General features: G+C 48.7%; 2 protein-coding genes across 3 annotated transcripts in view; one reads left to right on the top strand and one right to left on the bottom strand.

Moving 5' to 3' along the window:
* Positions 1-11,773, top strand: part of ggcx (gamma-glutamyl carboxylase) — a 32,863-nt gene extending 21,090 nt beyond the window's left edge. For both annotated transcript variants that reach the window (XM_060856539.1, XM_060856538.1), the window contains 6 exons: positions 2,840-2,991; positions 4,094-4,263; positions 5,682-5,812; positions 7,848-7,995; positions 9,490-9,685; positions 11,492-11,773. In XM_060856539.1, coding sequence (XP_060712522.1) covers positions 2,840-2,991; positions 4,094-4,263; positions 5,682-5,812; positions 7,848-7,995; positions 9,490-9,685; positions 11,492-11,657 — 963 coding nt within the window. In that variant the 3' untranslated portion in view covers positions 11,658-11,773. The remainder of the gene's footprint in view (positions 1-2,839; positions 2,992-4,093; positions 4,264-5,681; positions 5,813-7,847; positions 7,996-9,489; positions 9,686-11,491) is intronic.
* Positions 11,774-16,939: 5,166 nt separating this feature from the next.
* Positions 16,940-22,338, bottom strand: mat2ab (methionine adenosyltransferase 2Ab). Its single transcript, XM_060856542.1, has 9 exons — positions 22,057-22,338; positions 20,428-20,505; positions 20,169-20,291; positions 19,976-20,088; positions 19,745-19,888; positions 19,257-19,475; positions 18,340-18,522; positions 17,731-17,864; positions 16,940-17,626 (listed from the first exon to the last, which is right to left on the bottom strand). Exons 1-9 carry the CDS (start codon positions 22,145-22,147, stop codon positions 17,524-17,526), a joined length of 1,188 nt encoding a protein of 395 aa, XP_060712525.1. The 5' UTR covers positions 22,148-22,338; the 3' UTR covers positions 16,940-17,523.
* Between the last annotated feature and the right edge of the window lie 853 nt (positions 22,339-23,191).

Below are 23,191 nucleotides of genomic sequence, written 5' to 3'. Positions count from 1 at the left end.
CTCAGCTGGTAGCACCATCGCTTTGCCTCGGAGCGACACGCGTTCCTGGCTTCAAGTCCCGCAGTAGGGTTGGCCCAAACGGAGGAGCTCCCCAAAAATAAAAGCTGGCTCTTGGGCTCTGCACTCGTCAGCGTTTGAGAGGGGAGGGATTTAAAAGGGAGCTAGAGGGCAACTTTTTCACACCGAGGGTGGTGCGTGTGTGGAATGAGCTGCCAGAGGAAGTGGTGGAGGCTGGTACAATTGCAACATTTAAGAGGCATTTGGATGGGGATATGAATAGGAAGGGTTTGGAGGGATATGGGCCGGGTGCTGCATTTTGGGAAAACAAACCATAGCGGGACTTATCCACTTAACGATAAGGTCCTAGGGAGTGTTGCTGAACAAAGAGACCTTGGAGTGCAGGTTCATAGCTCCTTGAAAGTGGAGTCGCAGGTAGATAGGATAGCGAAGGCGGTGTTTGGTATGCTTTCCTTTATTGGTCAGAGTATTGAGTTGGGAGGTCATGTTGTGGCTGTACAAAACATTGGTTAGGCCACTGTTGGAATATTGCGTGCAATTCTGGTCTCCTTCCTATCGGAAAGATGTTGTGAAAGGGTTCAGAAAAGATTTACAAGGATATTGCCAGGGTTGGAGGGTTTGAGCTACAGGGAGAGGCTGAATAGGCTGGGGCTGTTTTCCCTGGAGCGTCGGAGGCTGAGGGGTGAGGTTTATAAAATCATGAGGGGGCATGGATAGGGTAAATAGACAAGGTCTTTTCCCCCTGGGGTGGGTGAGTCCAGAACGAAAGGGCATAGGTTTAGGGTGAGAGGGGAAAGATATAAAAGGGACCTAACGGGCAACTTTTTCACACAGAGGGTGGTACGTGTATGGAATGAGCTGCCAGAGGAAGAGGTGGAGGCTGGTACAATTGCAACATTTAAGAGGCATTTGGATGGGTATATGAATAGGAAGGGTTTGGAGGGATATGGGCCGGGTGCTGGCAGGTGAGACTGGATTGGGTTGGGATATCTAGTCAGCATGGACAGGTTGGACTGAAGGGTCTGTTTCCGTGCTGTACATCTCTGACTCTATAACTGAACCTCAGTGCATGAGAGACAATGGACAGCTCTGAATGGCCAGGTGGGGATGTTTGAGGCTGTGTTGGCAGGCTTGGAGGAGTAGGCCGCATCGATTGAACGCAGAGTTTCCTGATCAGATTACCCCCGAGATTGTCCAGTTCTGAACCAGTGCTAGAAGGGCCGAATGGTGGCTCCAATGACCTGTCCTTCTGAGTACGTATTCAACGTCAGGCCTCGGTAAAACCGAGTCCCAGGGACAGAAACTCCATGATGCAGCAGTTGGTTGCTATTTCCTGCCAACTGAAGCCTTGGCGATGTTTTTCACAATCATGGGTGGCACGGTGGCTCAGTTGGTTAGCACTGCTGCCCTCCCAGCACCAGGGACCTGGGCCTGATTCCAGCCTCAGGTGGCTGTCTTTGTGGAGTTCGCACATTATCTCCCCATGTCTGTGTGTGGGTTTCCTCCGGGTGCTCCGGTGTCCTCCCACAGTCAAAAGATGTGCAGGTTAGGGTGGATTGGCCATGCTAAATTACCCATAGTGCTCAGGGATGTGCAGGTTAGGGTGGATTGGCTGTGCTAAATTACCCATAGTGCTCAGGGATGTGCAGGTTAGGGTGGATTGGCCGTGCTAAATTACCCATAGTGCTCAGGATGTGCAGGTTAGGGTGGATTGACCGTGCTAAATTACCCATAGTGCTCAGGGATGTGCAGGTTAGGGTGGATTGGCTGTGCTAAATTACCCATAGTGCTCAGGGATGTGCAGGTTAGGGTGGATTGGCTGTGCTAAATTACCCATAGTGCTCAGGAATGTGCAGGTTAGGGTGGATTGGCCGTGCTAAATTACCCATAGTGCTCAGGATGTGCAGGTTAGGGTGGATTGACCGTGCTAAATTACCCATAGTGCTCAGGGATGTGCAGGTTAGGGTGGATTGGCTGTGCTAAATTACCCATAGTGCTCAGGGATGTGCAGGTTAGGGTGGATTGGCCGTGCTAAATTACCCATAGTGCTCAGGATGTGCAGGTTAGGGTGGATTGACCGTGCTAAATTACCCATAGTGCTCAGGGATGTGCAGGTTAGGGTGGATTGGCTGTGCTAAATTAGCCATAGTGCTCAGGGATGTGCAGGTTAGGGTGGATTGGCCGTGCTAAATTACCCATAGTGCTCAGGGATGGTGCAGGTTAGGGTGGATTGGCTGTGCTAAATTACCCATAGTGCTCAGGGATGTGCAGGTTAGGGTGGATTGGCCGTGTTAAATTACCCATAGTGCTCAGGGATGTGCAGGTTAGGGTGGATTGGCCGTGCTAAATTACCCATAATGCCGAGGGATGTCAGATCCATTGGGCAGGGGAAAAGTAAAGGCATCAGTTAAGGGAATGGGTTACTCTTCGGAGGGTCAGTGTGGACACGCTGGGCCGAAGGGCCTGTTTCCACACTGTTGGGATCCTATGTCGGGTATTCTATGGCCATTAGGCACGTAATTAGGTCAGGAGTAGGCCCTTCGGCCTTTGGGCACTGCTGTGTCTGTCAGTAAGAGGCCACGCTCCTTGATGTCAAGGTCGGTCTGCCACTTCTCTCGTCTTACACCCCCATTGTCACCTTGCGTTCCAGTCTCTCCGAACAGCACTGCTTTGCAAAGCTCTTCCAACGTTGTTCCGATTCCCTCGTGCTGTTCTGCACCCATCCTGCTTACTCTGTGCGTGCTGACCAGATCGCTCCCATCGCCCTGTCTCGCTGGCTCGCTCCACCCTCCGAGTGAAACCTCTTGGTTGTAACCTCTAGGTGTGGACCCAGAGTCGCCGCTGGAAGGACCATGCGGATATGCTGAAGCAGTACTCCACCTGCCTTGCCACCCAGCTGCTGGGATACAACATCTCGGAGCCGGAGATCTACTTTGACGTCTGGGTGTCGATAAACGAGCGGTTTCAGCAACGGTGAGTGTAGGGGCCAGTCGGATCGCTCCGTTGGGTAACGCTCCACCTCAGAGCAAGGACTGGGCAGCTCTCGGGTTTGGGTCCGACAAGTGGCAAGTTATGTTTGCGCTACACGAGTGACAGGCCGTGATCCGCTCCAACAAGGGAGAATCTAACCATCGCCCCCTTGACGTTCAATGGTGTCACCGTCACTGAATCCCCCCCCACTATCAACATCCTGGGGGTTACCGTCTCCAATAAGAGAGAATCTAACCATTGCCCTCTTCATTGTTACCGTCACTGAATCCCTCCCCCCTCCCCCAAAACCACTATCAACATCCTGGGGGTTACCATTGACCAGAAACTGAACTGGACCAGCCCCATATAAACACAGCGGCTACAAGAGCAGCTCAGAGGCTGGGAATCCTGCAGCGAGTAACTCCCTTCCCCTCCTACCTCCCCCCAAAGCCTGTCCCCCAGCATTGACAAGGCCCAAGTGAGGAGGGTGTGTGAGGGAATACTCCCCACTTGCCCTGGATGGGGGCAGCTCCAACAACACTCGAGAAGCTCCACACCATCCAGGGACAAAGCAGACCCCCCCTCAATTGTCCCCACACCCACAAACCCCCACTCCCTCCACCCCCCGACGCTCAGTAGCAGCAGTGGGTACCATCTACAAGACGCACTGCAGCAACTCCCCCAGGCTCCTCAGGCAGCACCTTCCAAACCCCACGGCCACTTCCATCGGGAAGGACAAGGGGGCAGCAGGTACATGGGAACACCAGCCCCCTGGCAAGTACCCCTCCGAGCCCCTCACCATCCCGACTTGGAAATATATCGGCCGTTCCTTCAGAATCCTGGGTCTCCCTCCCTGAGGGCAGTGTGTGTGGGGGTCCCTACACAGCAGCAGTTCAAGATGGCGGCTCTTCCCCCCACCCTCTCAAGTGGACAATTAGGGAGGATATAGGGTAATAAGTATTGGCCCTGCCCATCCATGCCCACGTCCCATGAGTGAATAATAAAGGGCGTTGCCAATTTGCTGTTAATTTAATTATTTTAACACAGCCCTGGCACTGTTCCGTTTGTGGGTGAACTCTGTCTGATATCGGGTCCTCTTCCTAAGGCTCTTTGACCCCCGCGTTGACATCGTAACAGCCGAGTGGTCTCCCTTCAAAAAGACGTCCTGGCTGATGCCCCTCCTGGTTGATCTGTCTCCCTGGAGAACCAAGTTTGACGAAATTGAGAAAACGCTGGACAACCAGACCGACGTGGTTTTCATTGCAGACTTTCCAGGTTTTTTTAAAAGAACAATCTTTTTATTGGGTCCGGGATGGGGTGGGATTGGAGTCTTTTGAAGGGATTAAGTAAGGTGTGATTAAAATTCCCATAATCCCTTGTTCCATTAGCAACAGGAGACGCCAAGTCAGTCAGGAACAGGCCTAATTTGGGATGCTGGCTTGCTTCATCTGCCCCTCCACAATGTAGCACTCTTAACTCCTGTTGTTAATGGAGGAATTTCTCACTGTCCAGGGAATCCAGTTGGATGGTTGTCCACTTAATATCTGGGCTGTTGCTTTAAATCCAGCAGGGCATGTTTGCAACATGCTGCCCCCTGGTGTTGTGAAGTAAGACACACAGACTCACACTCCTCTCTCAGTCTCTCTCACGCACTCTCTCTCTCACTTGCTTTCTCTCTCACATACTGTCACTCTTTTCCCCCACGCACTCTCTCGCTCCCCCCACCCCGCACGCTCTCTCTGTCGCGCTCTCACAATCTTGTCACTCTCTACCCCGCACGCTCTCTTGCTCTCTCTCGCACACTGTCTCGCTCTCTCTGGCACGCGCTCTCGCACGCATTCTCATACACTCACTCTCTCCCTCTCTCTCACGCACACGCTCCCTCTCTCACACACGCTCCCTCTCCCCCACACACACTCTCTCTCACACACTCTCTCTCACACATTCTCTGTCACACACACACACACACACACACTCTCACACTCTCTCACACTCTCTCTCTGTCTCACTCTCACACACACACGCTCCCTCTCTCACACATATACACACACACACACTCTCTCTCCCTTTCACACACACACACGCACACTCTCTCCCTCACACACACACACACACACACACTCTCTCTCTTCCTCTCTCTCTCTCTCTGTCTGTCTCTCTCTCTCACTCTCCCACACACACACACACACACACACACACACACACACACTCTCCCTCACACACACACTCCCTCACTCTCTCACACACACACACACACACTCTCCCTCACACACACACACACACACACACACACACACACTCCCTCACACACACACACACACACTCTCTCTCTCTCTCTCTCTCTCTCTCTCTCTCTCTCTCACACACACACACACACACACACACACACACACACTCACACTCTCACACTCTCACACTCTCACACTCACACACTCTCACACTCTCACACTCTCACACTCTCACACTCTCACACTCTCACACTCTCACACTCTCACACTCACACACTCACACACTCACACACTCACACACTCACTCTCTCTCCCTCCCTCTCTCCCTCTGTTTCTGTCGTCTCGTCCCTGATGGAAAACGCGGGGGAAGCAAGCGCCCAGGACGGTCCTCTCGTGTTAGTATGCCTGGGGCGTCTCCTGGTGGACGGCCGCTCACTCTGTGCCGAATCTCTCTCTGCCTGACAGGGCTTCACCTGGAGAACTTTGTCAGTGAGGATCTTGGCAACACCAGCGTCCAGGTGCTGAAGGGAGAGCTGGTGGTGGAGCTGGTGTCTGAGAAGCACAACTACACCCTGAAGCAGGGGGAGAAGATGCAGGTCAGAGGCCACGGTAACACCGTGAAACCGTGCAACAGCCGCTAGTTTCCACTCATCTCCGAGCACTATCGCTGGGCCGCGTACTCCCGGTGTTTCTCATTTATTAACCCAGTCCTAGAACTTTTCGTCATTTCATATAAAACAATTTGGATGTGACTATAGAGTCATAGAGATGGACAGCACGGAAACAGACCCTTCGGTCCAACCCATCCATGCTGACCAGATATCCCAACCCAATCTAGTCCCACCCTCCAGCACCCGGCCCATATCCCTCCAAACCCTTCCTATTCATATACCCATCCAGATGCCTCTTAAATGTTGCAATTGTACCAGCCTCCACCACTTCCTCTGGCAGCTCATTCCATACACGTACCACCCTCTGTGTGAAAAAGTTGCCCCGTAGGTCCCTTTTATATCTTTCCCCTCTCACCCTAAACCTATGTCCCTCTAGTTCCGGACTCCCCAACCCCGGGGAAAGGACTTTGTCTATTTATCCTATCCATGTCACCTCTTGATTTTATAAACCTCTATAAGGTCACCCCTCAGCCTCCGATGCTCCAGGGAAAACAGCCCCAGCCTGTTCAGCCTCTCCCTGTAGCTCAAATCCTCCAATCCTGGCAACATCCTTGCAAATCTTTTCCAAACCCTTTCAAGTTTCACAACGTCTTTCCGATAGGAAGGAGACCAGAATTGCACACAATATTCCAACGATGGCCTAACCAATATCCTGTACAGCCGCAACATGACCTCCCAACTCCTGTACTCAATACTCTGACCAATAAAGGAAAGCATACCAAACGCCTTCTTCACTATCCTATCTACCTGCGACTCCACTTTCAAGGAGCTATGAACCTGCACTCCAAGGTCTCTCTGTTCAGCAACACTCCCCAGGACCTTACCATTAAGTGTATAATTCCTGTTAAGATTTGGTTTCCCAAAATGCAGTACCTTGCATTTATCTGAATTAAACTCCATCTGCCACTTCTCAGCCCATTGGCCCATCTGGTCCAGATCCTGTTGTAATCTGAGGTGACCCACTTCGCTGTCCACTACACCTCCAATTTTGGTGTCATCTGCAAACTTACTAACTGTACCTCTTATGCTCACATCCAAATCATTTATGTAAATAACAAAAAGTTGAGGGCCCAGCACCGATCCACTGGTCACAGGCCTCCAGTCTGAAAAACGACCCTCCACCACCACCCTCTGTCTTCTACCTTTTGAGCCAGTTCTGTATCCAAATGGCTAGTTCTCCCTGTATTCCATGAGATCTAACCTTGCTAACCAGTCTCCCACGGGGAAGCTTGTCGAACGCCTTCCTGATAGTTAGTAAGTTTGCAGATGACACCAAACTTGGAGGTTTAGTGGACAGCGAAGAGGATTACCTCAGATTACAACCGGTTTCCTCCCACAGTCCAAAAATGTGCAGGTCAGGGTGTATTGGCTGTGCTAAATTACCCATAGTGCCCATGGATGTGCAGGTTAGGGTGAATTGGCCATGCTAAATTACCCATAGTGCTCAGGGATGTGTAGGTTAGTATGGATTGGCCATGCTAAATTACCTGTAGTGTTAGGTGAAGGGGTAAATGTAGGGGAATGGATCTGGGCGGGTCGCTCTTTGGAGGGTCGGTGTGGACTTGTTTCCATGTTGTAAGTAATGTAATCTTTAAAACAAAATCGCAAATCTAAGGCAGATTTTTAGTCGGGATGGGTGAAAAGGCAGGAAAAGTGGGAGTCGTGGACGGTCGGATTGACCACTGACGTTATTGAGTGGCAGAACAGAAAGGAAGGGTTGAACAGGCTACTCCAATGTCTTATGGTCTAGCTGACGGTATAATGGGCAGGGCGTTAGATTTGAAGTTAGGGGCAAGAGCGGTGTGGCAGGGAGGGGAATGACGAATGACAGGAAAGCGAATGGGACGTAGACCTGCAGGGGACGCGTGGGGACTGACGGCGGTGAGCTGGCACTGCCCGGGATGGGCGAACGGCCACCTCGCGTCCAGTTGGCACTCGACACGGTTGCTTTGTGTTACAGTTACCAGCTGGTGACTACCACTATGTGTACACGATATCGGAGGAGCCCTCCTGTTACATGTACATCTACGTGAACACCACCATGGTGCGTTTGGAGGAAAATTACACCCGTTTTGTGGAGCTACAGGAGAAGGTCAAGAATGGAACAGGTACGTGCAGAGTCCACGTTTGGCATTCAGAACGTAGATGAGGAAATCCACCGCCTCACACAGCGCAGTAACAGGCCCTTCGGCCTCTCTATGTTACACTGACCTGTGGAACCAATCTGAAGCCCATCTAACCTACACCCTTCCATTCTCCTCCATGTGCCTATCCATTGACCCTTTTAAATTGGCAAGTCTACCACTGTTGCAGGCAGCGCGTTCCACGCCCCGCTACTCTCTGAGTAAAGACACTACCTCTGACATCTGTCCTGCATCTATCACCCCCTCAATTTAAAGCTGTGTCCCCTCGTGCTAGCCATCACCATCCGAGGGAAAAGGCTCTCACTGTCCACCCTATCTAATCCTTGTATGTCTCTGTTAAGTCCCCTCTCAACCTCCTTCTCTCTAACGAAAACAGCCTCAAGTCCCTCAGCCTTTCCTCATAGACCTTCCCTCCCATCCCAGGCAACATCCAGGTAAATCTCCTCTGCACCCTTCCCAAAGCTCCCACATCCTTCCTATAATGCGGTGACCAGAACTGTACGTAATACTCCAAGTGCGGCCACACCAGAGTTTTGTACAGCTGCAGCAGGACCTCATAACTCCGAAACTCAGTCCCTCGACTTTGTTTGTAATTTTGTCAGTAAAATTACATGTACAGCACGGAAACAGACCCTTCGGTCCAACTCGTCCATGCTAACCCAGATATCCCAACCCAATCTAGTCCCACCTGCCAGCACCCGGCCCATATCCCTCCAAACTCTTCCTAGTCACATACTCATCCAAATGCCTCTTAAATGTTGCAATTGTACCAGCCTCCACCACTTCCTCTGGCAGCTCATTCCATACACGTACCACCCTCTGTGTGAAAAAGTTGCCCCTTAGGTCTCTTTTATATCTTTCCCCTCTCACCCTAAACCTATGCCCTTTCATTCTGGACTCCCCCACCGCAGGGGGAAAAGACTTTGCCTATTGTATCCTATCCATGCCCCCTCATGATTTTATAAACCTCTATAAGGTCACCCCCTCAGCCTCCGACGCTCCAGGGAAAACAGTCCCGGCCTGTTCAGCCTCTCCCTGTAGCTCAGACCCTCCAACCCTGGCAACATCCTTGTAAATCTTTTCTGAACCCTTTCAAGTTTCACAACATCTTTCCGATAGGAAGGAGACCAGAATTGCATGCAATATTCCAACAGTGGCCTAACCAATGTCCTGTACAGCCGCAACATGACCTCCCAACTCCTGTACTCCAAAATCCTGACCAATAAAGGAAGGCATACCAAACGCTGCCTTCACTATCCTATCTACCTGCGACTCCACTTTCAAGGAGCTATGAACCTGCACTCCAAGGTCTCTTTGTTCAGCAACACTCCCTAGGACCTTACCATTAAGTATATAAGACCCGCTAAGATTCCCCAAGTTCCATTTTGTTCATCATGTGAATGAAGCTCGAGGTGGGTTATATTCGTCGTGGTCACCTCTCCCTGTCGCCCCCTTCAGAGACGGAGGAGATTTCGCCTGAGCTGCAGACGGTGCTGAATGGGAGCTCGGAGGACGTCAATATCACGGATCCCGCGTTGGCCGCTTTCGTGCGCCGACAGCGCCGGCAGGAGGCGTACGAGCGGAGGAAGAACGCGACGCTGGCTGAGAGGTTTGTCAGGTTCGCCCAGAAGAAACACCAAACTTTCCGAAGGAGGTGAGTGACTGGTCGGAGTACTGTTGCACCTGAAATTTCCCACGTCGGTTCCAAATCTCCCAACGACGCTGTCAAACAGCCCCTGCTTTCTAACGTTAGATTGGACAACACTTGCCAAACAACCCGAGTGCGCTAGGACTGCTTCTGCTCTCAACTGCGCTGGCCCTATGTTATTTTTCCTCCTGCCCTCCACAGGTCGAAGTGTTATGAAGATGTGGGTGTGCTATACCTTTTTAAGCAGGTTAGCAGAGCTACCTGATAGCACCAAGTGTTCCAAACAAGATTATAATGTAAGCTTTTAGTTCTGTAGCTGGTTGCCTGGAGACAAAAAAATCAAATTTAGGCCAATCAGTTTAAATTATACCCCAGAAAGAAAACCCAAACTCCAATCAAGTTTGAATTGAGAATCTTAAAAGCCAATGACACAATCTGATGCTTTGGGGGGGGGCTGGAATAAGACCAGGGGAAAATTGAACAGTTGAGAGGAGAACTGCCAGGCCAGCAGCATCTGCAGACTGCACGGAGAATAGCTCTCTTAAAGGTACCTTTACTGTTCAGTAACCGATGAAACAGCAATTGCCAAGAAAAGATGACAGAGGAAAATATAAAGAGAAGATTCGACAGCTAGCTGGTTTTGAAATTGGGATTTTTGGTAAATCTCAATAGGGGATGGGGGTTTATCGAACTATTATTGTAGAAGGGGAAGGTAAAACATAGGTTAGAGAAAGGAGTTGTAAATAGTTGTTAGTTAATTATTCTCTGCTATGCTTTAAGAAATAAAGTTGTTAATTTTTACTTTAAATCGTGACCTTTTGGGATAGTTCTTGGCCGCTTGAATTTTCAGATCACAACATGGGATAAATCTTTTTGTGTGGTGCTGGTTTAAATTAACCAGCAGGGTTTTACCCATATCGTTACAAAAGTAACAGGTCGTTGTGTTTCAAAACACATCAGAAGCCATGCCGATGCAATTTTCCAGAACATTCTCCTGATCGGAGTCAACTTTCCTGCCTTCCTATTCTGTCTGTCCCTTTTTTTTGCATACAATATAAATGGTTGGGCCATTTAAAACTCTTGTTATTCTTGCAATGCTGTCCTGATGAAATGAAAAGCTTCGACAACACGCTTTTCATCTTAAAAAGCACACAACACCAAGTTATCGTCCAACAGGTTTATTTGGAAGCACTAGCTGTCGGAGCGCTGCTCCTTCATCAGGTGTTTGTGGAGCAGGATCATACGACACAGAATTTATAGCAAAAGGTTACAGCGTCATACAACTGAATTGAGATGTTGAACAAACTTAGATTGTTGTAAAATCTTTCATCTTTTAGAATGGGTAGCAGGTTTCAGTTCATTAATATGTAAATCCCAGAACTACTTTCCAGTCACATTCTCGAGATGACTTAAGGTCTTTTTTTTTAACAAAGTGACATCTCAGCTTAAAGTCTGTCTGCATACCAATTTTGAGTCAGACTGGTTCCACTTCCAAAGTGGAATTGACAGAATATTCCATGGATTGAATGCCTTCAGATTGTGCATTTTTTTTTGAGCAAAATAGAATGTATCTGCAAATATAAGTCTGCAAAGACCAATTCACCCCATAGTCTTGTGTGTGCGCGTATGCATGACAGTGAGTGTGTGTGATGGACTGTAAGTCTGTGAGACAGTGTGTGTGGGTGAGAGAAAGTCTGCATGAATATGTAAGAGTGTTAACATTAACCACTCCAGTATCTTGGTACACCGTTACAGTGTTGTGACTTTGTTCCCATTACTATTTCTGTTCCATTCCCCCCCCTCACCCAAAAGTATTCTCATGACCGGCTACGCGATACGGAACCTCCTGTTCGGACGACCCCCCATGGAGCAACTAGTGGAGGAGCTGGAGTTTGCAAACATGAAAGTTTATGAAAACACAGACGCTGAAGCTCAGAGGAAGGCCTGGCCTAAGGTGGAAGACCACGCTGAACTATGATAATCTCACATCCACATCGCCAGTTCAAATCCCAAGCTTCCTGAAGTCAGTACGTCCACGCCCCGAAGAAACACTGAACTATTTTTTTATAAGCAATAAATGGAACTTTTAATTTGTTTGTGATGGTAAATGTTTCACTGCGATGTATTCCAATGAGGCAAATAATCGGCAGATGGGATACTTGACAAAGCCTACACCACACGGCTGCCTTTAACTAAATATTACAGGTGTCGGAAATCCGAATGGCTCTGACAGGACCCAAACTGGGCATCACTGAGCAGGTGCTGCTCAGTAGCACCATTGAAGACACCTTCCATCACTTTAGTGTTGATTAAGAGTAGACTGATGAGGCAGTAACTGGTTTGGTTGGATTTGTCCTGCCTCTGGATGGGACATAGCTAAGTGGTTTTCCACTGTCAAGTAGCTGTACCTGTCTTACCCCTTTTTTGGATGGATATGTTGGGCTTCCCCCCGCATCTCCATTCAGTGCAGAGCTTAGATCTGAGCTCATATCACACACTGCTTATGCTGTTTGGTATGCAAGTGGTCCTGTATAGTAGGTTCATCAAGGTTGACATGTTGTACACATCACATCATTCTCCACCATTTCCAAACAGATCCCACCACCTGTTATTTCCCTCCCCACTTTCTATAAAGACCATTCCCTGACTCCCTTGTTGGGTCCTGTCCCCAACAGCTCACCTTCCCCTGCCACAACAGGAACTGCAAAATCTGAGCCCACCCAAGGCCCTAGTTACAGAGCACTTCAGAACATCTCACAACCACACCAACCAACTCCCTTTCCCACAATGCTGAGGGCATGCAGTGTTCAGCCTCCTCCATTACCACTCCCTCAGCACCTGGAAGAACAGCTCAGGACCCTCCAACCCCATGCTGTCAATATGAATTTCACCAGTTTCCTAATTTACCCACACCCCCACCCTATCCCAGTCCCAAGCCTCCAGCTCAGCAGCGTCCTCATGATCTGTCCCACCCATCCAATTTCCTTCCCACCTAGCCACTCTACCACCCCACATCCAACCTATCACTATTACCCCCACCTCTATGTACATATCTCTCACCTACCTTCTCCCCCATCAGCCTACAGCCTAATTCCTGCTGAATGGTTTTTAACCATCATGTTGATTATCCTACTCCTCACATGCTGCCTGACCCTCAACTCAAAAATGTAGGTGAAAGAACTGTCAATGCTGGAGCTTAAAGTACCCTTCCTGCACTCTGCATTGATCTAGGGCTAACCTGACCATGAGGTTGGAGAATTGATGCTGATGCATGATCTTATAGATGCCCAGCCTGGTCTCTTTTAGCATTGCAAGAGTGACCTTCCATTTAAAAGGTGCTGTCAGTGCAAAGGGTTTCATCTTCCCAAAGATTGGTAAGAATGCCAATACAACCACAAACAGACGGAGAGCATCATTACAACTGAGACTACTCAACCCACTTAATCTATTGCCAGTCTAAACTAGTGCCTGCTATGTCAGCATAGGTCTTCATATCTCTAAAAAGGTGCTCACATTTCTTTTGAGGCACTGACCAAGCTCACCTCAGTCACCAGGATACAAAAAAAGTTCTGATTCATGTCCACATTTGAGCCAAAACTTTAAATCTCACCCTCCAACCCCACATGTTGATTCTCCTCTGCTGTACCCAAGAGGGTACTGAACATCTAAGCACCCTTCAGTTGGAGAAAAGAGATATGGCCAAGAATTTGCAAGCCTCTGCAAACATTTTGCATTTCATCCCTGAAATGACCCACTAGTCAGTCAATAGATTACAGCATCAACACTAACAATTGAGAGGCAACCGCACATGGGTTTTAAGCTGTTCAAGCAGGGTCTTGATACCCACATCCTATTAAAAAAAACAGAAAAAAAATTCCAATCTGCCCTGCATAACCCCTCATCACACTCCAGAAAATTGCATAAAACACTAGAGTACTCCAAGGTGACAGTATATTCTAAGTGAATACCATTTACTGAAGAAGTTGACTTGCAGTACCTATATTAGTAGAGCACCATTCCTAACTACCATCAGTTTGAGGGTCACTGGATCAGATGCATTAACTGTTAGGTTCTCATTTTAAAAAAAGGTGCTGCCATACCTGCTGACTTGCTTCAGCAGCATTTCAGATTTACAGCATCTGCAGTGGTTTTATTCCAACATATCATCCAAACTATACATAGATCCAAACACCAATATTTGCATTACTGTCACAATTTGTTCTGTACCCTAGCCAGTCCTCAATCTATGCTGTTAGATATTTCTAATTAGCCTGTTCAAACACGTTTCTACTACTGCAGCGTTCAAGTTGCACTGTTATCCCAGTCTAAAGTGAGTCCTAACCTCAGTAAACATTGACATCTCAAAGTCCCACACAATCTCAATTGATAAGCACAAATACTTTTACTTCTGCTCCTGAAAGCATATTGCCCACCAGTGATCAAAGTTTTGGCAGGGTTACAATGTAACAAGGTAATCTAGGGGTAAACAGGAAGATCTTATCACTTGGCAGCCATCTTAAAAGGGTTTTAAAAAAAAACAAGGATTGCAGATGTTGGAAACCAGAGTCTGGAATAGTGGTGCTGGAAAAGCACAGGTCAGGCAGCAGCAAAGGAGCAGGAAAATAGACAGCCTGGCCTGCTGTGCTTTTCCAGCACTACTCTAATCTAGCCATCTTAAAAACCCTAGCCAGCACACTAGCAGTCCAATATTTGTGCTAATCTCTAGCCACACATTACTCCAGTACTTCAATCAAATTCATTAAATCATGACTAATCTCACACTTCAGTTTGGAAAAAAATGTGGCCAGTTGGCTCCACACTATTCTTAACTAATCACCAAAGTGAGATAAGTCAGTTAATTCTAAAGCTCACTATGCAAATAGTTAAAAAAAGTTAATTGGTGACCTTGCATTCACTCTCCCTTCTTTAAGATTACTTAGTGTGGAAACAGGCCCTTCGGCCCAACAAGTCCACACCGACCCGCCGAAGCGCAACCCACCCATACCCCTACATTTACCCCTTACCTAACACTACGGGCAATTTAGCATGGCCAATTCACCTGACCTGCACATCTTTGGACTGTGGAAGGAAACCGGAGCACCCGGAGGAAACCCACAGACACGGGGAGAACGTGCAAACCCCACAGTCAGTCGCCTGAGGCGGGAATTGAACCCAGGTCCCTGGTGCTGTGAGGCAGCAGTGCTAACCACTGTGCTGCCTTCAGCTAAAAAATTTGGATTGTCTTTTTAAAACTGCATTTATAATTTCATAAGAGCCCAAAAGGAATCAAATTGCTACTTTTTAAAATTCATGGTCTATTATAATTTTAAAATCAGGGCTGCTTTGTGATGCAGTGACTCTGGGTCCAATACTTCCCCTCTTCTCTCTCCTCCACCCGTGCCAATGGTGTAGTGACCCTCCCATTAGTCAACAGCAACTTTACTTCTAATCGACTTGTTCTACAGCACAGGACTGGTTTCTGAATCAACCCGCTTCCAACATCTGCAATCCTTGTTTTTTTACCTTTCAGATGGCTGCCAAGTGATAAGATCTACCCGTTTACCCCCAGATTAACTTGTGTTACATTGTAAACCTGCCAAAACTTTGATCACAAGACATCGGAGTGGAAGTAAGGCCATTTGGCCCATCTAGTCCAATGTGGTGAGAGGAAAAAAAAGGATGCTAAGTGTGCCACAAGACCCCCTTACTGCTTTGATTGCCAGAAGATGGATCTGGTTTCAAAGGACATGAAATCTCTAATGCTTCCCCAGGTTCTGGTTATCAATGTGCCAATTATTTTAAAGTAAACCCTTTCCCCACCTTTGACTATACTTTTCTCACCACTCAATATCTGAAGCATTTCTTTGTCTTCAAACTTCACTAAACTTACTTTCACATCCATTCTCTGCTGGGTTTTGGGAATGCAAGTATTTCCAATTGCACTTACCTTGTAAAATCTGAATAAAATTGATGTTTTCAACTGTTTTAATGTATTATTCCCCTCCTTCACATTATAACAGTAACATGTAGATACTGTATGCACACCAAGGTCAGAGATTTGTTCCATTCTAATCATTTGACAGGAACAAACAATGAATGACAGAATTACCTATACTTTGAGATGGAGCACTCAGCCAGCTTGTAAATCAAGATGAATTGGATTTACCTCTCAGCCAAGTTGATTCTGCCTTAACCTGGAGGTTCACAGCAGAACTCAGACCAAGATACTACAAAATGACTGCAGTATGATTCAATAGAGCAGTGCCTACTGCTATGGGCAAGATGGTTAGTGTCGCTGCTCAGCACCCACATTCAAATTTCACCCTCCGGCATCTGTGGGCAAAAGATGTACAGGGGACTCAATGGACCAAATGGCCTGTTTCCACTGTCCGGATTCAGTATGAGTCACAATCAATTAAATGCAGTAATAAAAGGCAGCATTGTTGTGTAGTGTGTTCACTGTCCAAGAAGAGTAAGGAGACACAGACAAACACAGCTTGTGGAGAACCTAGCACTTTATTGAGATCTCAGCATTTGGACTTCTGATAACAGACATACGTAATAACTGCCAAGTTACAAAAAGGCACTTGCCGATCACAGCAGCGGCTAAGAGCATGTAAACAGGCTGGCTTCTCTGTACAACACCAGCCAAGAGGCCCTTCAGCAACTGCTGCACTCGCCTGCCCCTGTGTTTAACACCAGCCAGACCCCTTGTAGGTTGAGCCCAAGGGATTTCTGTAGGACACCTCAGGCCTACCAGGGATACTGGGACTGAAGGAATTGCAATATATAATCTTTTCTAAAAAAAATGTATCTTTTAAGCTGCCAACTGAGACAGTGGCTTCTCTGTAACTACGCCAAGTCTCAGAATAAATAGGAACGTAATATTATTCAAGTATGAAGATTCAATTCCTTAAGCCATCACCTCACTGGCTTCTCTGTATCGACACCAGCTTTCATAATGGCTGCAATATCCATCTGTCTGAAACTCAGGAGCTCATTGTGCAGTTATGGATTCATTCCTTGGAAGAGAAACAGTACCAAAGTGTGCAACCCAGACCTTGGGAAACAGCCCTTGACCTCCAAGAGGTCAGGGCCACCAAGGGCCTGTACAAAGAAAATAGAGTTTAAAAATGAGGTTTGGCTAGTGCAGAAACAACAATGCATAGCTGTTGTCAATTCCTTAAAAACCCTTTTTGCTTTTTAAAAATCATTACGTACATCCTTCAAAAGAAAAAAAAGGGAGTTGGGGGGGGGGGGGGGGGGGGGGGGGGGGGGAGAAATTAAAACTGGTCACTAATCCAAAAACAGGACTGCACGTGTAAGTGTCCAGGACATTAAGTTACATTGAAGGGTTGGAACCACACAATAAGCACCATTACTAGATGTGCCCCCACGTTTGGGTACAGCACTGACAAATAGGTTATCACTTCCATGAATAAGCAACACTACAGGTTTCATTTGGGACAAGGTATGCAAAAAGCAGTCTTGCAGACTAGGGTTACAAGCTGTAACTGGGACACTAGAGTGTCAGGTCATCCAAACCCCAAACTAGAACATGGAAATTCAAATGTTTGATCCCCTAGTTCATGGTCCCTCTTTCAACCCTCGCCCAGCTAAACAAAACTACACATTAGCAATGCAGTGGCTAGCACAGGGATGGTAGGGTGGGTGTTCAAGGACAAAGCTCTAACGGAGTGTGGGGAAAGAGGAGAAAGATCCTGTGACTAGCAGCATATGGGGTTTATGGGAGGACAGGATATACGGGAAGGGGCCTTTCTCCCCGAGAGCCTGCAGCTTCTCTGTATTATACACCAACAAGTCTGGGGAGAAAGACTTTACACTCAGTACTTAAGTTTTTTAGGCACTTCCCAGGGGAAGCTATCCCTACCGAAGTGGCCATAGGCTGCAGTCTTCTGGTAAATTGGTTTCTTCATATCCAGGTCCCTGGAAAACACATTCAGACATTGAGACTTTTCCTCCCACTGGATGTTTGCTGCTCCCTTTAAACGGACTGCATTTTTACTATCTCTGCCCCCAACACCATTTACCTGACGATAACACCAGGACGAAGGTCAAAGTTCTTCTTCACCACCTCTAACAGCTCCTTCTCACTCATTTCTGATGTCCCATAGGAGAAGATGGAGACAGAGAGAGGGTGTGCCACTCCAATGGCATATGACACCTGTAAATAGATTAAGAAGGTACTCATAGCATTTAAGGCCACATCTTTACCCACCCAGACAAAGACAAATGGAGGGCACTACCAGACAACAAAATCAGGAGTGGGAGTCCAGCCTAATCCTCCCATCACATACCTCACACCAATTATGGGGGTACAGACAGATCCCATTAAAAAATTTAAACCACACTTAGGACAGATGGTACTGGAGTCACAACTGTTGACGTTCTCCAACATTACCTTTCCTCACTTTATATGGACTGTTATCACCTAATAAAAAGATGGGACTAAATAATGGTAGTCATTTGTAACTCCCCATCACCACCCAGCCAGACAAACCAGGTTAAAAACATAACTCATTAGGCAACTCCAGCACAGCTAAGTTGGCAGTGGGACTCCAGATGTTCAGGAAATGCCACCCCCCACCCCCCAAAAACACCGAAGCAACAACAAACCCAGGAAGCTGTGAACAACTCACCTGCACAAGGACACGTCTGCACAGGCCAGCCTTTACCAGAGACTTGGCAACCCATCGAGCAGCATAGGCAGCAGAGCGATCCACTTTGGTGTAGTCCTTGCCAGAGAAAGCACCACCCCCGTGTGCACCCCATCCACCATAGGTATCAACAATGATCTTTCGCCCAGTGAGGCCCGCATCTCCCTGTTTTGAGAGGTTTGGGGTTTTTTTTTTAAAAAAAGTCTCGCTTGTCAGAACAAACCCGAACACAGTCACTAGGATTTCAGCGATAGGCCAGGCTCTCCTCCCCTCTTCCCCACCCCTCCCCACCACCACAAACAAAAGCAGACTGCTGGAGTACATTCAAGCCACATATTTAAAGAGGACAGAGCTGGAAGTAATCAGGTACACTGGGCACAGCAGGGAGAATAATACACAAGACAAGATGGCAACTACAAAACTCAAGTCTATATAGTTAGCAACCCTGGCCACAGATTTAAGCTTTCACTTCGTGCTATCACTGACCATTTGAAAAGCAGCCGGCTGTTTTAAAGTTAAAGCTAAACAAAACTAGAGAGCCAAGCAAGCAGCCCACCCCCTTCTCACCCACCCAACAAGTGCAATTTTGCAACTGAGTAGTGGGCAAGCCCCCAGTTCACCCAGTCAAGGCAGCATTAGGGAAAACAAAAAACATGCCCTGCTTCCAATACCACTCATCAGCAAGCACGGGATTGGTTTACAAAATGGAGAAAGGAAATGCCTCTGCAATAATGGAATAGGCAAGCAGCACAAAACAAGTACACTTAAGCGTGCAGAAAGACAAACGGAACAGCATCAGCTTTAAAGTGCATGCAGAAAACTTTGTTCCCTGATCTAAACACTGCACTTCAGTGGTTTCAGAAGGTCTGCACACACAACAACAACCAGCTCTAGCCAACCTGTGGTCCACCAATAACAAAACGTCCACTGGGCTGCAGGTGGTAGATGGTCTCATCGTCCAGGTATTTGGAATGCACGACAGCTTTGACAACTTTGTCCTTCAGAGCATCCCTCATCTCATCCAGGGGAACCTCTTCATCGTGCTGGACTGAGATCACAATTGTGTGCACACGGATTGGAATAACAGCACCATGGTCCTGCAGGTACTGCACCGTCACCTGCATACCAGAAAGACATGGTAAACATCACTGAGCCAGTCTTCAACAGACCAATGTACACCAACATCCCTCCTGTATCTGAAGGGGTCAAAGTCCCCTGCAAAATCAAGCCCATCCAGACATTACCAGGTGGCAAAGATCAGACAGACCAAGATCAACTGGCAGCAACAAAAACTGTAGGATCAGCAGCAGGTTTCAAAGAAAATCAAATAAAACTGCTCCCAGCCTGAAAGCCAAGCAAACAAGTCAGTGTATTAAGGGGAGCTCACCTGAGTTTTGCAATCTGGCCGAAGCCAGGGCAGAGTACCATTACGTCGCAACTCTGCCATCTTAGCGTTCAGTTTGTGAGCAAGGACAATAGTCAAAGGCATGCACTCTTCAGTTTCATCCGTAGCATAACCAAACATAAGACCCTGGAGGGGGAGACAATTTACAGTTTAGTCTCTCAAAACCCACTGAGAAGTTAAATTGCATCCCAAGTGTGGCCAAATTCAACTTACTTGATCTCCAGCACCAATATCTTCCTCATTCCTATCCAGATGAACACCCTGTGCAATATCTGGGGACTGTTGCTCCAAAGCAACTAGAACATTGCAGGTCTTGTAGTCAAAGCCTGGAAACACCAGAGTTCATAAGTCACCATACATTTAAGGCGTCACAGTTGCAGAAGTCAAGATAGCGATTGCAACAAACCTTTCGAAGAATCATCGTATCCAATATGTTTGATGGTATCTCTCACAATCTTCTGATAATCAACAGATGCGCGGGAAGTAATTTCACCACACAGTAGAATCATCCCAGTCTTTGCAACAGTTTCTACAAAAATTAGAAAAGTCATAAGTTGTCACAATTACCTCCTCTCACCAACTGCACCCCATCAGCTTCCTACTCAATTGCCTCAAAATGTTTCCATTGATTGCAGTAGTAAAAGCCAGAAATGTCAGTAGCTTACCACAAGCAACTTTGGCATCAGGATCTTGTTTGAGGTGGGCATCCAAAACAGCATCACTAATTTGATCACAGATTTTATCTGTAAGAAAAATTGGCTCAGTTGACAGTTACCGAGTACAGCATCCCAAATGATTCCCAATTTCAACATGACATTACTTCAAATGATCCATTCCACAGCTTAAACTTGGAATCTGATATTTCAGCTTCTTCAGACATTCAATGAATTACCATCAGCACAGTCTTCCTCCAACTACAAATCCTTCCCTATAAAATACTGCATGCGCGCAAAGTTAAATACAAGACCTTCTGTCAAAGATCAGCCAGCCTCATACCAACCAACACCAAACCCACCCTGATGCCCAAGGGGTGAGAGAGTAGGGACTGACATGACCAGGAAGCAAGCCAAACTCTGTGGCACAGACGAGAGGAGTTACACACCACATCAGGTTATAGTCCAACAGGTTTAATTGGAAGCACACTAGCTAACGGAGCAACACTCCTTCGTCAGGCGGCGCTCCAAAAGCTTGGTGCGCTCAAATAAGCCTGTTGGACTATAACAGGGTGCATTTTAAAACTTTGCCCACCCCAGTCCAACACCAGCATCCCCAAAAAGACAAAGGAAGATTTACTAGCCAGGCAATACGAGCCAGAGGCTTGGGGACGATGCCTGTGGTTGAGGTGACAGCACTCACTGTCCTAAATAAAGAGGGAGAACAAGTTGAGACTCTACTCTCTGGGGTAGAGAAAAAAAACAAGAGCTCCCATTGAAACATAATGATGGGGGTCACTGCTGGGGGGGGGGGGGGGGGGGGGGGGGGGGAGAAATATACCACCCCCCATGGGAAAGTCTAGGAGCAGAGGACACAGTCTCAAGAGAATTGAAGACAGATGATGGAGGAATGCCTTCAGTGGGTCAGAGGTCAGGCTGGGCTATGGAAACCCCCTCCCCCACCCTCCTGCTCAGAGGGGGGTGGTCACTAGGACCCTGGGGAGTAAGGGGGGGGTAAAGGACAATGGGGGGCTACGGCTGTGATTGGGGCAGACGGCCGTCCATCATCGCGGGCGACGGTGCCAGCCAGCCAATCAGAGTCCCCCCGGGGTGCGGGCACGCGCCAGCACCTCCTCCCATTGGGGCGGGCAGCGGCGCGGGGCGGGACAACGCCAGCAGAGCCCCGCCTCCCCGCGAGGCAATGCGGCAAATGGCGGTGAGAGGAGGAGAGGGAGCGCGGGCGGGCGGACGGACGGAGAGGGAGTGTATATAAACCCGGGGGGAGGGGAGGGGAGATCGATCCGGTCACCCTGAGCCGGTTATTTTTTGGGCAGCGGGGAAGCCTCGCTCCACGCGGGCGGGCGGGCGGGCACAGAGCCGTCATCTCCCCCCCCCTTCGCCCCCGCGCGCGGGGGGCCGCCGAACATTCCCGAAGGGCCCCCCCATTCCTCGCGCGCTTCCCATCAACCGCCGCTTCGAGCCCCCCCTCGCGCGCTTCCCATCAACCCCCGCTTCGAGCCCCCCTCGCGCGCTCCACCACTGGAGTGAGCGCACGCGCGGCGGAGGCCGTCCCCTCTCCCCCCCAGCCTCGCGGGGCGGCGCGCGGGCTGGGAGGAGAGAGAGAGAGAGAGAGTCCCTCACCTGGATGACCTTCTCCCACCGACTCGGAGGTGAACAGGAAAGCCCTCTCGTCCAGCGAGGAGCAGTGCAGGCCGTTGATCTGTCCGTTCATGTCGCGTGCCGGTTTGATTCCGGTGGGGGGGGGGGGAGATGGTGTTTATCTTTAATGGGTAATAAAAATAAAAGAACGTGACGGGCCGCGGAAGCGAGAGTTGGGGGGAATAATAATGATGCTGCCGCCGTTACCACCACCTTGCTCTTGCTCCGCTGCGCCTCCCGCACGCTGGATAATGGCAGACCGACGCGCTCCGCGCTCCTTTTATAGCCGCCAGCCCGCCCGGCACCACGTGGGACTCCCCGCCAACGTTCCACCCGGCGCGACCATTTCACCCACCATTTGGGGGGGGGTGCGAGAATTGGCAACACCCGAGAGGATTTTTAAACCTCCCGCACCCCCTCCCCCTTTCCCTTGAGTGACCGTAAGTCATGGATTTGCTCCCTTAGGAAGACGGATTTCGCCCGCTCCCCTTTCGAACGAAAGTGGGTGATTGGCCTCATCACTTCCCCCCCCTTCCTTTTGCAATGGTAGCTGCCAGGCCAGGGGACGATGACGGAGCCTGTCTCCCGGGGGCTCCTGTCAATCATCCGGCATTGCCACAGCTTGCCGCAGTCAAGGCGCAGTCCTCATGCATCCCCACCCATTGCTTCCATGTTGTAGCAGCTCTCCACCTCCCCTCCCCACCCCAGTGGTCCATTGCACATTGCAAAGCCTCCCCTGGCCCTGTGTGTGTGGAGGTGCAGTTCTTTTGTCTGGAAGCATTCATAATTTCCCATTTCTAAGCAATACCTCCCATGCTTTCAATGAGTCAGTCATCATTGCCAGGCAGGCAGTGACACATTTTTTGTTACTAACCCCCCCCCCCCCCCCCCCCAAATCCCCAGTCCAGTCCGTTTGCACAGTTACTCAGCAAAATGTGCATCCGTTCAAAGTCCAGCTCCAGGTATAATGCTCACATTGCCCCCCGTCTGCAAAATCCACATTATGGAGGACAATGCTCAGTCAGTGGTCGACGCCACATAACAGCTTTCCCTTGCATTATTCGGACGTATTGGTGTCGAACTGGGGTGGATGGAGTCTTTAAAAAAAAATCACAGC

The sequence above is a fragment of the Hemiscyllium ocellatum genome, chromosome 48 (assembly GCF_020745735.1).
Source record: "Hemiscyllium ocellatum isolate sHemOce1 chromosome 48, sHemOce1.pat.X.cur, whole genome shotgun sequence".
NCBI classification, from domain to species: Eukaryota; Metazoa; Chordata; class Chondrichthyes; order Orectolobiformes; family Hemiscylliidae; genus Hemiscyllium; species Hemiscyllium ocellatum.
Note: the sequence above shows the minus strand (reverse complement) of the source record. Positions and strands in the feature narration are given on the sequence as shown.

Coding starts and splice junctions, on each gene's coding strand:
- mat2ab (XM_060856542.1), bottom strand. CDS start 22,147: ATGAACGGACAGATCAACGGCCTGCACTGCTCCTCGCTGGACGAGAGG. Junction 20,506..22,056: donor GGTGGGAGAAGGTCATCCAG/GTGAGGGACTCT, acceptor TTTTTCTTACAG/ATAAAATCTGTGATCAAATT. Junction 18,523..19,256: donor TTGTTATTGGTGGACCACAG/GTTGGCTAGAGC, acceptor CTCTCAAAACAG/GGAGATGCGGGCCTCACTGG.